Raw genomic sequence first — 18,396 nt, forward strand, 5'->3', positions numbered from 1 at the left:
AAAATCTATTTTCAAATTACTTAAAATAAGTTGAAATATTTGAGAATAGTAGTATTTATTGACTTAAAATCAAAACTTTGTTTGCACGACATGTCGCACTTTTTGACTGCATGCCCCTTGCAGTTTTTTTCTCTCGCGGATTGCCACAAATTCCAAAAAAAATAAAATAATAAGTATTTAAGTTTATAAACACTTCAAATCATATCAGGAAACATATTCTTATTCTGTAGATCATGAATATTGTAAATAAGCCAATATTATACAAGAATCTGTATGCAAAATACTCAAACGAAAATGTAATTAGTTTCGATACATGGGGAATCCCTTACCAGTAACATAACTTGAGTTGATGCCATCAACTCGTAAAAATGGGACAACGTTGGCCGAACTATGTCTTGCTATCTGGGTGAAGTAAGGGTCTAGAAGAAAAAAATAATAGTTTATATGGATATACGTTATAAAGAACATATCATATTATGTAAGTAGTACATTGTTAATCAATTTTTTAAATAATGAATACTAGTAACACGGCGGAGAATCTACGTCATCGTATGGGATTAGGACACACAAAAATGGAGGACAAATGCTCCGCTTCGATGTAAGAAATTGATATTTTTGCACTTATAAGAATGGATATTAAATCAGTATCCTGCCTAAAGTATGCCAAAGAACGTCAACTACAATATATATTGTACGTTTGTTCGTGATAGTATCTTATTGCTCCAAACACTTCGACACAGTTTGAAAACAAGTGAGAAAAACCCGGGATATGGAGCACACATTTTTAAAATTCGACCTATTATTCGCATGTCCAGATGTACTAGACGATTTATTCTTCCGCTTTTACACTAGAACTAATATTTTAAAAAGTCCAGATTTGTTAAATAGTTTATTATGCTTTAATTATCCAAGAAAAAAGTATAAATCATTTTGTTTTCAGAAATGATGTAGGGCACACCAACACTAAAACGGATATGGGACACACAATAAGTTACTTTCAAATTGAAACATCGAGCAGTCATATCTTATTGTTTCAATTTAAATGACTGCTGTTTGGTAGTATATGAACAATGACTCTTCCACTGTATCATTCAGTTATTAAAGCTATGCTAATTTACTGGTTTCGACTAAAACATTACATCCATCTTTTGTTCTACTCAAAGAAGCATACTCCGTCTAAAAAACGCCTCTTTTTAGAAATTAAACCATCTTGGTTTGCATCCATTGAGACAATTTTGGGTCATCTAACTGCTTTCAAAAATATTGACTTATCAAAATATAATACTTGTTCATTTGAAAAGAAGTCATCATGTATATTATGAGACAATATTTTATAAAACAATGGTATAGAGAAAATAGGCAGCAAAATGTTGGTAAACTAAGAAGTCATTCCATCTTCAAAACCAATTTTGGAAGAGAACACATTGTCTATAACTATGATCAGAGGAAAAATATAACTAAACTTCGCATTTCTGCACATCAATTAAATATTGAAAGGGGAAGATATGCAGGACTTCCCCCTGAATCTAGAAAGTGTTCTCAATGTAATATACAGGAAGTTGAAGATGAACAACATTTTTTGCTCATTTGTCCAAAATACAACAATGAAAGGTTGCAATTAATGAAAACAATATCAAAAATCAACCCAAACTTCTCTTCTTTGACACCTACTGAAAAACTTGTATGGATATTGAATAATAAAAATAAAGAAATTTTATGCTTACTTGGAAAATTTATTTCTGAAAATGGTAAAAGAACCAATGTATAAATACGTAGATTCTGTCATCATGTTTATGCATGCTAAGCCATTTAAATTTATACATGTATAGCATCACATTTTTGTATTGTTTTGTGATCATTGACATTCTTCTGGACACTTGTATTATGTATGATCATTGACACTGAGAACAATATTATTATGTAACTTGGTCATTTATATAACTGTTTAAAAAAATTACATTGTTAAAAAAAAAGAATGTTTAAATTGTACATTTATGTATGTTGAAATGCCCCTCGGGGCCCTTGATTGGTAAATAAAATATCTTGTATCTCGTACAACACATCTTTGTAATACTCATCCAAATATTTGATTTTCCCTTGGTTTGCTTGTATCCATACAAAAATTCAAATATTATAAGTTGAAATGGCCTGCGTGATCCTCAACAAAAGTTGCCAAAATGAATTTCAAATTTTGACTTTTAATAAATATCATATTGAAAGATACTAGTATATACATGTGCGGATCTAAAAGGAGGGTTGAAGTATATGTATATTTTACGTACTCTACGATATTTCTGTGTTAAGTAACACGACCCAGACCCTATTGAATACACATGAAATAGCTTTTTTAGGTTGATTGTTTAATTTCTTTGCTTGTAAAAATATTTTGGAGTCAGAACTTTTTTTTTAGTTTGTGTGGAACCCCCCCCCCTTTCGAAAAGTTTCTGTATTCGTATATTCAGTGTTTGTATTTATTAGATCTTTGTCGGCAAGACTCTAGTATGTCAGCTGATAGGAAGCGGAGATTAAGGAACTTTTCTAATGCTCAACTATTTGCAACAGCTGACAAACTTGTGTCAAAATTCTAATAGTTTATTACCGACTCCATATTTGAGAAAAAAAGACAAAGTTGAATATTGTACTTCGAAGGTGGTAAATCATCGTATTGATTGAAAAAAAAAAACAACAATAATTATTGTTTTATTATACATGTATGAATCAGTGATTAAATATTACGTACTCATAAAGCAGTTCATGCCATCGTATTTACATTTGGTGGAATTTTAGCCAAAAGCAATAATAGGAGCAGAGTTAAATAAATAATACTATAGCAGTATAAATTGGGATTTTTTTGTAAAAAGTACTTTAGTAGCTATACAAAAAAAAAGAAATAATGTCAAGCTCTTTTATGGGATAAGTTTTGGAGGGGGGGCATTATCAGAGAAAAGTGACAGCTAAAAACCTTTGATTAGCGACAACGAAAAGACAATTTTTAACTTCCATTTTTGTTTTGGCCCTCCCCATTACTAGCAACCACTTTCATACATTCGATTACTAATTTTATGTTCACCTGAGTGCAAGTTAGGAGCAAATAAAATAGCTTTCCGAAACTATTTGTTTCAATTTGGAATTTCCCGATCTATCTATCAAAAGGCGTAATAACGCGTTTTAGAAAGGCGTAATAATGCCTTTTAGAATGGAAAGGCGTAATAACGCCTTTTAGAAAGGCGTTATAACGCCTTTTAAAAAGGCGTAATAACGCTTTTTGGAATGGAAAGGCGTAATAACGCCTTTTTTCGCGTTATTACTCCTTTTCGAAAGGCGTTACAACGCCTTTTAATTTTTTTTCTCTCTAGATAAATCCGAATAGGCTTTCGTAATTAATAGACCATTGTAGCATGTGTTGGGAAAAAAATTCTTATATTCACCTGGAGGGTCAGTTGTTGCAAATATTTGAGCATAAGAAAAGTTCTTGATCTCTTTCCTATATTAAAAGACATGCTAGTGCCCAAGATCTTATTATTAATATCAATATGCAGATTTAGGAACTTTTTTCGGGATGAAAAAAGGGAAGGGGGGGGGGTCCACACAAACTCCAAACTATTTTGACAAGCAATAGAGTAAACAATCAATCTAAAAAGAACTTATTTCGTGAGTGTGTATGTGTATGTGTGTTTTTATTTTGTTTTTGGTTTTTATTGGGGGGGGGGGGGGGGGGGGGCGGATGTGGTGTAACTTTAATAAAATAGAAATATCATAAAATAAACACAATCTCCAGACTTCGGTGCCCCTCTTTCTATAGTATAGATCTGCACAAGTGAACACCGGTAAATTTCTACAAGAAATTTAACAAAAGTCAAAATTTAAAATTCTTGTTGGAAGCTTTTGTTGAGGAATAGACCAGCATTTTCAATTTATAATTTTTGTTTGGGTACAAGCATGAGTATTACAAAGATGAGTTTTACAAGTTACTCTTTATATACTTTCTAACAGCAGTTATTTAAATGGAAACAATAAGATATGACTGCTCGATGTTTCAATTTGAAAGTAACTTATTGTGTGTCCCATATCCGTTTTAGTGTTGGTGTGCCCTACATCATTTCTGAAAACAAAATGATTTATACTTTTTTCTTGGATAATTAAAGCATAATAAACTATTAAACAATTCTGGACTTTTTAAAATATTAGTTCTAGTATAAACGCGGAAGAATAAAATCTCTAGTACATCTGGACATGCGAATAAAAGGTTGAAATTTAAAAATGTGTGCTCCACATCCCGGGTTTTTCTCACTTGTTTTCAAACTGTGTCGAAGTGTTTGGAGCAATAAGATACTATCACGAACAAACGTACAATATATATTGTAGTTGACGTTCTTTGGCATACTTTAGGCAGGATACTGATTTAATATCCATTCTTTATAAGTGCAAAAATATCAATTTCTTACATCGAAGCGGAGCATTTGTCCTCCATTTTTGTGTGTCCTAATCCCGTACGATGACGTAGATTCCCCGCCGTGAGTAACTCACTTCCACTTAGAGATTTACAGCTGTATAAGACTTAATTATCTAAATCCCATCTGAGTTTTGAATTACATGTATGTACTTATTCAATCGCTATATTACATGTACAAGATTAATAATATACTGCGTTTAATTAGTGATTTGCGCAGTAGATGCAGCAATTATTAGCTACATGATACAAAAGCAATGTGTGCCGACATGATTTAAATGAACTACAATGTGTAGAGAAGAGCATGATAAGAACTGCTTTTATCTACTAACTGTGAAATATCCCTTTACCATACTAATTGCTTCCTATTTTTAGAAATACACGTAATGCAGCAATACACTAAAATAGCCGAAAGAGAGTCAGGGATTTTCAGTTGCATATTTTTAGAATAACAAGAGAGGAGTTATCTAACTTGCTTATAGTGGCGCTGGTTAGTGAACGGAAGTAGATTTACGCTGACAGAAAGCGCTTTGCGCTGCGCTTAGCGCTTAAAAATGGGAAATGGATAATAACAGTTTGAAGCCAATACTCCTTTTACACATTGTACATCTACAATTACAAGGAGTTGATTCTTTTCCATGGATACTGTACAGCAGGAAATTAATTCGCGGAGTTAATTTTCGCTACATTCGTGGAAAAAATTTCGCGAACTCAACATACAGTGAATGATTCTTTAGAAGATTTTAAGGATAAATTGAAATTTTTGTATTATCTGTGATTAGATTCTTTACAACTATTTCAAATTGTCTTTCCGTACAAACACAAAGACAGTAATTTACATATCCGAGATGTAGACTGTCTTTATAATTATGCGGGTGTATGGATCAATACATTGTCAAACACATTCATGTGGTTGTTGGTGTTTTTAAAGTTTATTGATTGTTAGATTAATTTTTTTATTGCTAACGATTAATTTTGCCATCTAGTAGACGTTCGATGTAATTATTCAATGAAACATGCTTGTTTAATTTCACCTGTGCGCATCTCTCAGTCTCTTTCTTTATTCAAGGCACTTACGTAGTAAACATCTTAAAGACCATTAATTCATTTCAATTATAAATATGATTAAAAATTCAACATTTTGACTACAGTACATTTATTTCTAATTTGGACCCGGAAATTAAAAAAAAAATCTGAATGTATAACTCTGTTTTGACTTCAAATCGCGATCAGTCCGGAGTTTCGTTATTATTCAATCGGGCTCAAATCTAGTTTCCTGTCTGATATGCGCGTTATACATGTACAGACTTTGAAGTTTCGTAAGAAAGAGACGGGGAAGACCAGTCTTAATAATATATACCTAAAGAAAAACCCTTACAAGTCTGATTTTTCCTTTCCGCGAATTCAAACGACCGCGCGCGATTTGCTGAAAGAATGGACGCGAACAAGGCAAGGACAGTCCCCCGCTCTGAGAAAAGACATTTCTCGATTTTAAAATTTATATTTTTCAAAATTATATTGTTTATATAATCTTTTACACATTTAATTCTGTATTTTATTGTTTTAATATTTTGATGATAATTTATTTTTCACTCATGCTTTTAAGATATGTGAAAACAAAAAAGAAAAAACTTCACGTATGATTCGAACTCTCTCCATAGCGTAGGGTTTGGTCCAGGACCGATCACTTTAACCACTACGCTACGAAGTATATGCATTATCGACGTCGGTCAGTGTGATTTAAATGAACGGATTTGTTGAAGCGTATATTTTTTCAGAAATTTTCGATTTTCATATAGAATGGGTTCACATTCCATTTTTGGACAAATGAAATAGATTTTTCATTTACGTTTCCAACATTTAAGCGTTAACGAAGAATGGAGACTTGACCCATTCATGTTCAAAATTCATTTTTTATTGCTCTAATAAACCCATTTTCCACTAAATATGCTTAACTGTATACTTTTAAATAAAGATTATCAAATAAAAGGTCGTTCAGTAAAATTAAATGATAAAATGTTTTGAAGATGACATTACTGAGAACATGATTTTAGAAAAATTAGAATTTTGAAAATTGAGAAAAATTTTGTCTCATAGCGGGGGATTGTCCACGCCTTATACGCCCTCTTTCTTTAAAAAATCGCAATATTTTCTGCTTTGTTGTCTTACTTTATTTATTTTTTTTTTAAATAATCAAATGTTTGGCACAAAAATAGCTCTAAGTTAAGTGTCAGTCATATTGTCCAGTGATTGGTGTATACGATGAGAAACCGATGTTTTTTGTTTTGTTTTGTTTCTTAAATAAATATGGCTTGGTTGCCGGCCGGACACCTTTAGTTATTGGACGACAGTGACTTAGAAAGCACTAATCATCTCAAATAGAAATTCTCGGGAAAATCTGGTAAATTTTTCCTAAATAGTTGAATTAAGGCATAGTTTGATGGATTATCAACTATTAACATTCATGTGTTACCTTCTATAGATAATGTAACGTCATGGCGTTATAATATAAAACGTCATAACGTTACAATATAATGTAAAACGTCAACGTTATGACGTTCTGTGGTATTCGCTTGGAATACAATACCAACTTTAAACGACGGTAAAAAGAAAACTAGAAAAGATATTTTTAAAAGGTAAATTGTACTATAACCTACAAATCCTTGAGTTTTATTTGAGAGAGTTTCATTTATTTTGGTGACTAGGCCGTATTTGGGACTCCGTGGCTTATCCTCTTTCTGTGAAATACTCTCAAAAAATGCTACTCCTCCAACAGTTTTAGTCTGATTTCAATATAACTTGGAATACAAGTAGACTAAACTGAGATACACAATTGTCTGTATTGTTTTTTTAATGAATGGTGTTGCCATGGTAACTAAAATTGAAAATACTATTGATCCTTGATTTTAAGTTACAAGGATCAATATTATATTTATTGCTGTTGTAAAGTTTCAAGTCACAAATGCTACTTTTCCTTTGTTATGAGTACAAAGCAGTAGAGCTTCAGTCTCAACAGAGACTTCTGGTTTAGACATATATTGAGATTGCTTACAATCATTGAGAGCGAGGAATAGTTTTTAGAAAAATGCCATGGCTTTAATACATGACAAACATATTGATTGTTAGCTCACCTTGACGAAATCAAGATGGTCTTATGATATACGGTTAAAGTTTTCGAAGCAGGTCCATAACCATGTAATAATAAGCCCTTCCTAGACAAAACTTCATGAATGATGCATATAGGGCTGGACACTTACAAAGTTGCTGCGGATGCTGGATCCGACCTCGATTTTTAGATGAGTGACCAGATTTCGGCGCAGCTCCATTACCAAGTAACTATTCATGTACGTCCTACCTGGACCAAATTGTGGAAAAACTGCAAAAAGACTATCGAGAGCGAGGAATAGGTTTTAGAAAAATGCCATGGCTTTAATACATGACAAACATATTGATTTTTAGCTCACCTCGACGAAATCAAGATGGACTACTTATTTATGGCCTGCTATGATTACATTTGCTTGGATGTTGAACCTTAGATTGGTCACTTCTAGATCTAGACTTGTCTAGATGTTTGAACTAATTGACCTTTTTCTTCATAAGTAAATAAGTTAAATATTTTGAATCAGGTCCATTCTCAAGTAATTATAAGCTTTAATTAAATCAACATTACATGTTATATGAACATGAATATCGAATATCGATCTCGGGATACACTCATGCACTCGCTTACTAGACAAATAGATGTGATATTGCCTTACTAATAGATAATATTCGTCGAGATTAGCTTCGTTATCTTCGATTATCTTTTTTATAATCTTTTTAGAATTAGACATGCTAAATCAAATATTTCAAGTTCTTTTGGAAAATCATTGACCAGGTGAGACAATTTGCATTACATTTAAAAAGCTGAATTTATTAGATTTATCAATTTTTAGAAAGTAATACAGAAAATGTCAAAGAAGAAATCACTTCATAGCTTTAAAGGAGTCTGTAATCTACATGTTAAAATGCAGATAAGTTTTTTTTTTTATTGGAAAGTCATTTACATTATTTTTTCAATATTTTAAGTGCAATTCTTATATAAATATGTGAAACGGACACTGACATAATTATATATTATTTAGATATTAATACTATAGTTTTTATTTTCAATGAAGGAAATCTGCCATTTTCCTTAACGAATTTAATTGAAAGGTAATATAAAATGATGAATAGAAATTGCTGTAGCTAATTGAAATGGGAAAAATACATTCAATTAATGTCCGATTATCTGGGCAACTATTGAACTCGGAAATGTCTGAACTGATTACGAATAGGGTAATGTGCTGTGGATTAAATTTAATTGAATTTAAGAATAAGAGAAACATTACTTTAAATTTAACTGTAAAAAAAGTATTCTATGTACGCAAAACATTTATGAGTGCAGTATTTGAGGATTGTTAAGACGAAATTACCAAAAGTTGAACAAAGAGCACAAGGTATGACTTTGAATACTTTGTTCTTTGCATGCATACAAAAATGGCTGATTTGCTGAACGGAAAACATGCACTATTAACCCCAGTTATATGGAATTGGGATCTGTTTTAGAGCATTTCTGATAAAATACAAAAACACAAATACCTTCGTATTGACGCGTTAGAAAACGTTAGAAAATATTGTTATTGTTAACAAAGTCCAGCGTAGATTTTCAAGCACAGACTGTGTAAAACCATACAAAGGGTTGTGAAGGAAGTGCCTCCTCTCCTACCCCACGTCGCTCATACAATCGATAATCGATTTTTTTTTTTCATTTTTTCAATTGACCGAAATACTTTGGTTATATATATTTTTCAATAACCCTTATTTTCCCCAAGATTCTCGAGTTCTTTTTTTTTTTAAATTCTGACAATGAATGAAGTAGCCAGTGTCTACACATGCAATTGAAAGTATCAATGTACTAAACCGGCGTTTTCTGGAAACATGTACGAGTACTAGTATCTCTGTTCTTTTTTTCTTTGTCGGTTATCATTTGCAGATTAAATTATAAGTTTATTGATTTATGATAAATCTTATGTCAGCAGCACATCCCCTGTTTATGTAAATTTAAATTAGATGTATATCCAATCTTTGAACTGTCGTAGTATGGAATTAAACATACGAAGATAAAGAACAGTATTCAAGATCAAAAGTCCATAAAACAATAAAAAAAAGGAGCTGAGTTGACCAAAACATCAGAGTGGGATCAGGTGCTATGAATAAGTGAGCATCCCCAGTTGCACCTAAAAACAAAATTGTTTAATTTATTCAGGACATTTAAACTAAACAATAGACGTAAGAATCGGTGTTAATTGGTGTTCGCGGGTGAGGGTGTGCTGGTGTGTGTAATGGTACATTTTACTCCGGTGTCATTTCAATGCTTTGCTTTGGAATGCGGAACACAAGGTTAATGTACCGGGATTTTAAGGATAAATCATTGAAATGCGCATCCTAGGGTTGGATGTGGAGAGTTCAGTGAAATAATTTTGTATTATGATGATCTGTCTCATAATGTGGATAGTTGTAACACGTACGTGTGTATTATCAAAGGCGGTTAGATAATAATTAAATGTACATTAAGTTATTTAAAAGTGTTTAAAAGTCTGTGTATGAGTGTATTGTTGGGATACCACGATGAAAGATAGAAGACCGTTTAAAGAATGGATGAGTTATTGAGCATTCAGCATCTGCATAGGCAAAATAAGAGAAGAATTAAACACTTAAAAAACTTCGTTCTGAGTCATTTCTTACTCTATGAAGGTAAAATTGATTCATATAATTTTGATTTTCTTTAAAAAGGAATACTAGTATTCATATGTACACAATGTAAATGTTTGGGGAAATGAGATGATATTCTCGATTCATAGAGAATATTTTTTTTAATAAAAAAGAAGCATATAAATTCAAAGAGCAGTAACTTTTAGATAGATTGTACAACGAATGTCCAATTTTACTTTTAATTTCATGCATGCAAATTAATCAAATTTATATTCAAAATAACTCTTACACAGTCCTAAAATTCATTTAATATGCTTGGAATAGTAGTTTATTGTTTACCATAAGCTATGTTTTTTCCTTCAATATTAGTCTTCGTAATATCTATGCATATAAGAAATTTTTGAAGTTTGGATCTCAAGAATCTCAAAAATTCAAAAAGGATCAGTAAGAAAAAAACAAGAATGAAAGTTCTTGTTTGTATTCAATTATATTTGTAGCGATTAATATAATACATGTATATATATAGCAGAATATAATTCAGGATGTCCAGTTGTGAAGAGAAAAAGGCACCACCAAAAACTGAAACAGAATCCGCGCTAAAGTTGGATAGCAAGGTAGATGAGGTATTGATACATAATGAAAGGGCCATTGAAAAGGAATTTATTCCCCCCGACGGGGGCTGGGGTTGGGTAGTTTGTGTTACATCCCTCTTGACAAATGGTACTACTTTCAGCATGCTCAACACTTTTGGCATAATATACGTGTATTTAATCAAGGAATATGCCAAGGGAGATCATTCAGTTGCTTTCAAAACATGTAAGTAGCAAACTTGTTTCATTTTAAGTTTTCACTAATGAAATTTATCGGTAAAACATGTAGCAATTAGGATGTTTTCAGCTGTTATCGTCAAAAAATAAAAAAAAATTTTCTACTCAACACTATTATTATCAAATTCATTCTAATCTTTTTTATAAACATTTACTGTATTTAATTTTAGATGTATCTTTTTAATTTTTTTCTTTGACTCTTATTTTACAGCATGGGTAGGATCATTCTGTATAGGTTTAACATTTTTGATGAGCACTTTTGCCGGTATATGCAATGACCACATAGGAATCCGACCAACAGCATTTTTTGGAGCTTGCTTAGGGGCGATTGGTCTCTTCGCTAGTGCTTTTGTCATTCAACTAGAGCTCCTATACTTAACATATGGTCTCTTACTCGGGATTGGTGGAGGTTTTATTTATTCTACCTCTTTGGTCATTCTTGGACACTACTTTGAAAAGCATATCGGTATTGTGAATGGGATCGTGACTTTTGGAAGTTCAGTCTACACAATAGTTTTATCTGTTATTCTTCCAATTGTTCTGGAATCCTTTGGAATCAAATATACTTTCCTTTTCCTTGGAGGGTTGTATTGTATTCTTCTACCATGTAGTCTGACTTGGAAGCCATTGTTTCAAAGGCAGACTGACATTTCTCGTGTAGATGCATCTTTGAACAAAAGAGAGCAACAAGGGGATGAATGTTGCAATTGGGCAAAGAAGTGCTTGAATTTGAACATTTTTAAAAACCGTGCATATCTTACCTGGTTTTTGGGATTCGGCATAGCTTTATTTGGATACTTTGTACCCTTTGTACATCTAGTAAGTATAGTCTTTGTACAGTTAGTACTATTTAAATTACATCAATGCTTAAGTGCGTATTTCAACGGTTAGATGTTAAAGCAGATTATAACTAAAGCACTTTTTTTTTCAAATATGACTTTTGAAATGTGATAATACTATTCCAGTAGAACCAATGCGGTGTTTTGTACAAAGGTTTTGTGGTCGTTACTTTATGAAAAGAAAAAACGTTCTTAGGCCGACTACATCCCTTCTATATTGGTTGCAGTGTGGTCAAATTTTCTCACATTACTGTACCAAAATATGTTTTAGACAGAAAATTAGCGTGGATCCCGCTCTCTCTTTGTAATTGGTCGTGAGTTTTGAAAAACTCTTTTTTGTCAATTATTTTTCAATTTGTGTTCTCTTTCTCCAACAACTCTCCACCCCCACCCCCTCTCCCCGGGCGATTTTTTGGTGGAGACACAATTTCATAAGTTCCATCCGAGTAGAAGAGGTGTCGTCTAGGCATCATTTCTACTTTTTTCAAATTATCTTGCTCCTAGAATCTTAAACAGGAGTAAAGCCTCGGATTTCAGAATTTAATAATCAGTTAAGGTCACTTCATGAAGTTTGAATTAAGTCAGGAATGAAGGATATTGTTATGAGTGAAATGGGAAGTACAGATCTTTTGATGTTAAGACTTTTATTTGCCTTTACATGATTGTGTACTCACCCAAATTTAGTATCGATGACATATCATCTTCTTTCATTTAACATATAGTCAAAATTAATTGTTTATACATGTACTATGTTTTTAAGGCCAATGTCCTTCCTTTTACTTTTGATAGCAGATTTTTTCAATTTTAGGTTAAACATACTCAAGAAGCCTTTCCCAAATCCAATGCATTTATTTTGATCACTTGCATGCAAGTTACTTCGGGTATTGGAAGATTAGTGTTTGGAAAAATAGCTGACTTGAAATTTGTAAATCGAATTTATATGCAACAATGTGCATTCGTAGTGACAGGCTTCGTAACTGCATGTATTCCATTCAGTGCCAGTTTTGAAGGACTAGTGGCTATTTGTCTCATTATGGGCATTTGTGACGGAATAAGTGTATGTTTATTAGGTCCTATTGCCTTTGACCTTGTTGGTCCTCAGAATGCTTCACAGGCTATTGGATTCATGTTAGGTGGATTTTCTATTCCGTTTACCGTTGGCCCTCCTATTGCAGGTTAGAAAACTAATGCCTGTTGGAATGTGAAATATATCTGTTAATAAACCTTTGAATTCCCGAATGATAATAAATTCACAGCAAATTAATGTATTTGATAAAATCAGAAACTGGTTTGCCAGGAATGATTTTTAGCCATAACCTTAATCTTACAATGACCGGAATGCAAACCCAAGCAAGATAATATATTACCTTTACAAATAAAATCTCACCGTCTTTCTATAGCTTTGAATTATAACATTGTCGAAAGATTAAATGTTTTAAGTGTTATTTAGAATCTGACTTTATATAAAGCTTTTCTGCACGCCATTTTTGTAACTTGAATATGTGGTTTGATAAGATTAAAAATACATTATTTATGAAAAAACAAACAAACACAGATTTAAACAAACAAACAGAAGTATTACAGTTCATTCATCATTCTTGCAGGTTTGCTCTACGATCATCTACATACATATGACATAGCATTTGTTACTGCCGGTGCCCCTCCCATAATTGGTGCGATTGTTATGTGTTTTATACCCCAAAAGGCAAGGTTTTACTATTCAATCGGCAACCAAATAATCTAAAAGTCTATAATTTTGTCTTTTCAACATATATTCAAAACATCTGCACATTTATTCAATAGTTTTGTATGAAACAATTTCTTTTTGCAGAAAAGACCGGAAGCAAAAGAAACCCACGCATTTTCTTCTATTTCAATGGAAGATGTTTATCAAACGAATACAGATAAATCAGGTGGGATAAATTTACATCAAGAATGAGTTTTTGTCCATTAGATTCTGTTTTCATTTTGAATTTATTATCCTATATGTTGTTACAGTAACATCATACAATTACTGCAATGATGACCATAATATAAAATGCTATATTTCCTGACAATGTATTTAATAGAAGTGAATATATATAGAAGTTCGTATTCAACTTCAAGCATCTAAATAATATTTTGTTCATGAACCTATCCGCAAAAATCTTTCTAGTGCTTGAAATAATTTGAGTATTAATGATACATGTACAGATGATGAATGATATCTCCAGATATATTCTAATTGAACTTTACAATATTTATCTAGAATTGGAACTAAAAGTCGCAGTGTCCGATCAGATGAGAGAAGAATTGCATGAAGAGGAAAAGAAGCTTTTAAATTCATCAAACAATGACTTCATATCAAGAAGAAAAGGTTCTAGAGGCTCTACTGAAAATATAGACAACACATCAAGACAGAATTCTGAGCTATGTTTAAAGAATGGATTGACACCTTAATGGGAGTTAATGGAAATTGAAATTAAAATATGTTATTCTGATTTCTATTGCAAAATGTTTTGCATTTAAATCAAAGTACGTTGGATTTCCGTAGGAAAAGTTTGGTTATAATTAGGTCAACAATGGACATTCATACTCGGAACAAGATTGTGAACTACTAATAGAGAAGGAGTCAAACAGCTGATTAAAAATTTTTAGTTTTCAGGTTAGAGTGCTAGTAACCTTAGTTCATGGATGTTCAAGTGATATAAAATTATTAATATATGAAATGTTTACGGAAAAGATTGGTGAGGTTGCTGAGATGAATTGAGAGTGAGAATAAGGTTTTATAAAAATGTTGTTACTTAAATACATAATAAATTCATTATAAGAATTAAAGATGTTCAATCAAATATTCAAGTCATTTTGAAAATCAATCACCAGGTGAAAAAATTGTATTTTATTTAATCCGGTACTTTTATCTGAATCATGAATTTTAGGAAAGTGATACAGAAAATGTTTAAAAAAGCAAGGACTTTGTAGCTTAAAAGGAGTCCATATCTACATGTCTGAATACAGATCAGGTGGTTTATTAGTAATGATAAGGCATGAACAAATTGTTTTCAAATATTTCTAGGACAATGATAAAATATGTGAAAAGGACATGAAGATACTTTAAAATTATAAAGATGTTAATTTTCGTTTTCAATGTATGGAACCTGCCATTTTCCCAAAGGAAATTAATTGCAGACAAAATGAAAGGTATATATAGCTTTACTTTATTTAAATAGGAAAAGTACATGCAATAAATATAAAATTATCTTGGCAAAATTAAATGTTAAAAATATTTGGATTGATTACGTATAATCTGTATAGGGTAGAGTGGTGTAAATTTAAATTTATTTAATACAAGATCCAAGCACACATTACTCTAAAACAGTACTCGTATACCATGTAAGCAAAACATTTAAGAGTAAAGTGTTTGGGGTGCGTTTGAAGGAAAACATCAAAATTGATAAAAAAAAAAGGAAAAGAACTAGGAACGGCTTTGAAGATGTGAAACAGTATTTATTATATACCTTACGTGCATCACTCATTTTACTGTTGATTTTACGCTATCACCTGACTTCGTGATCCGACGTTCTGGATCTCCACACTGTGTTTTTCTGAATCCATATCACCACTCTCTGAAACTGATGACGTAGTACACAGAAACATGACGTTATTTTTCTTGCGCATCGAAAAGTCCCTTGTTATTACGCCTTGTTTTATGGATAGATATTATACAATTGATCTCTAAATTTTATTTTGCTATATTTTGCTAGTTATAAGAGGGCATATAATACATTTATTATTATAACAGTAATTTGATCCGAAGAGCCGTATCACGTCTCGTTGACTAGCGCGGATAATCAGATCAAACTCGACGCTTCGAGTCTCGCTATATCTGATGATCCGCGCCTGTTAACTCGACGTAATACGACCCTTCGGATCAAGTTACTGTTATAATAATATATATTTATTAGATAATATATGTTTTGCAATCGCAAATAATTTTTTTCAGTGTTAAGTATAGCTTACAGTTCTGAAACATAGATAATCGCGTTAACTTTATTTTACAGATGCAAAATATAAATTAACGTTTTTTATCGATTGTGAAACTATGTTTAGCTCATTTTTGTGAATTTGGCCTGACATACATTTTTCTATTTTCTTTTTCATTCAATTAGATGAAAGTTTTCGTAAAAAGTCACCAAATAGTGAAATTAAAAAAAAAACAACTTCACTATCCAGGTTGGTCTAGGAAGTATTAACTTAGATTATTTCTTCACATTTCAATACCTCTCAAATTACGATATTTAAGAAATCACTGTTTAGTTAGTATAATATGCCAGGGCATCAACGATAGTGGGAAACATGGGATAATTTGCATATAATTAACTACGAGCAAGGCCCATTATGCAAAAATTACATATAATGTATATTTTTATTAAAATCAAAATATTTGGCAAAGGTGCATTGTTGCACAAATGACTACATGAAATTAAAACGCTGCACAAAGTCATGCATACTCGAATTTGACTTGGCCTCGGTAAACAATTTACTCAAAAGGTTTATTTACACAGTAATTAATAATAAGTCCGAAAAATTATACCTAACACCGTAACACATTTACTGTTAAGGACAGATAATATAAACAATTTTTTTCTTTGAAAAAGATTTAATATCATGTCACAAGTCTGTCCTTAGAGCTTATGATGTAGAATTAGGATATTTTTATATCAAGAGTTCTAGTTAAAAATAAATGCACTGGTATTAATGTGTAAGAAACAAGTTATTGTTTAAAACATCAAAGTCCCACGTAGAATTTCGAGAACACTCTGTATAAAGCCAAACAAAGGTTTGTGAACGAACCCCCCCCCCCTCTCCCCCCAAGAAAAACATGCTGCCTATATATATTTGTGTTTTTTGAGATCACTTCTCTTCAAACAATCTATTGAAATTCCATGGGTACTAATTGCGCTCCGTTATTAGAAGAACTATTTTTGTATTTATATGAAGCAGAATTTGTGCAAAATCTTATGCGTGAAAAAAAGAAAACACTTGCTGTGGTCTTCAACTCGACATTTAGATATATCAACGGCAGATTGTCAATTATTAATGGTTATTTCCATTCCTATATCGATACGATATATCCTGGTGAGCTTGGGATGTGGGATCCCACAGAGTCTGACACATCTGTTTCATACCTGGATATATTTTTTGAAAAAGGTGTTAATGGTTATCTAACAATGAAGCTCTATAATAAACGTGATGACTTTAACTTTTCTGTCGTCAGCTTCCCTTGCTTGTACAGCAATGTGTTTTCATCATCGGCATACGGAGTTCATGTATCTGAGTTGATTCGATGTGCAAGAGCGTGTTCTGCTTGTGAACAGTTTCTTAAATCGAGGTAGATCATAGACAAACAAGTTGATGAAACAAGAATATCAGAAGTCTCGTTGAAAGGCGTCATTTCGCACGTTCTGTGGTCGATACAATGAACTTGTCAGCAAATACAGTTTATTATTGAGTAATATGCTGACTGACGTTTTCCATACAAATTGTGAGTCCATTATTTACATTGTATGCACTGAATTGACGACGGAGTTATTGCGATCATGACAGGGAGCACATGGAGGGTGTGCAGGCGATGCTCACTTCTCCATGGGATCTGATGTTTTGGAGTTCCGTGTTTGCTCTGTGCCTATTTTGTATTGTTTTATGGACTTTGATATTTAATACTGTTCGCTATGTCCATAATTTATCCTTCATCTACACTCGTACAAACGATAATCGACTTATGAAAGTTAAAACTTAAAACCAGATTTGTCTAATCTTCAATTGATTGGAAAACCTTGCTTTTTTCATGAACCGTAAATTTTCCTAAGATTTTTGAGTCACCTTTTTTGTTAATCTCTGAATGATGAAGTCAGTCAATTAAGGCACACGTATGCAGTTGAAAGGACCTGTTACAGTACAAAAAGCTGTACATGTAGCTTTGTGTAAACATGTATGTTTGTTCTGATTTTTTCTTTGTCGGTTATCAATCGCAAATTTAGTTTTACGCATCTTATTCATATTATGTCAGCAGTATATCTTTTGAGATAATTATTAAGAACAGTCGCATACTCAATCTCTGAATTGTTTGAGAAATCAATGAACGGTTAAAATCTTTCAATCCATGATATTCATTTTTGTGCCTAGGTTGCTTTTTCATCTTTGAATATAGAATAATTTCATTTTGTTAAAACAAGCAGTGTGCAAAATAGGTGTAGTGTTTATATAGTAAATTTAAACTTTTTGTCAAGTTTTATCTACACTATTGGTTTGATGGATAACTAAAGAATCAGTATGCTATACAGGAAAGAAAAACTGCTTAAATATTTTAATAAAGTTCAGACGCATGATATTAATGAAATCAAAACCTCTACTAATAATAAATTAAAAACTATCAAGATTTTGATACTACAGCAACACGATGACAAGTGAAATGAAAGATCACTAAATTTAATTAAAGACATATTGTAATGCATCGAGTTAGATATAAAGCTCTTTTATCTAGGTATTTAATCGAATACTCAAAGGG

At 32.0% G+C, this 18,396-nt stretch overlaps 1 protein-coding gene across 1 annotated transcript; it reads left to right on the top strand.

Annotated features, from left to right (window-relative positions):
* The first annotated feature begins 10,725 nt into the window (after window positions 1-10,725).
* LOC134277283 (monocarboxylate transporter 10-like) lies at window positions 10,726-14,310 on the top strand. Its single transcript, XM_062759598.1, has 6 exons — window positions 10,726-10,999; window positions 11,222-11,829; window positions 12,658-13,024; window positions 13,454-13,559; window positions 13,686-13,762; window positions 14,098-14,310. Exons 1-6 carry the CDS (start codon window positions 10,726-10,728, stop codon window positions 14,286-14,288), a joined length of 1,623 nt encoding a protein of 540 aa, XP_062615582.1. The 3' UTR covers window positions 14,289-14,310.
* Window positions 14,311-18,396: the final 4,086 nt, after the last annotated feature.

Source organism: Saccostrea cucullata, unplaced genomic scaffold (genome assembly GCF_032062105.1).
Source record: "Saccostrea cucullata isolate Sc308-1 unplaced genomic scaffold, CSIRO_AGI_Scuc_v1 ctg373, whole genome shotgun sequence".
NCBI lineage: Eukaryota > Metazoa > Mollusca > Bivalvia > Ostreida > Ostreidae > Saccostrea > Saccostrea cuccullata.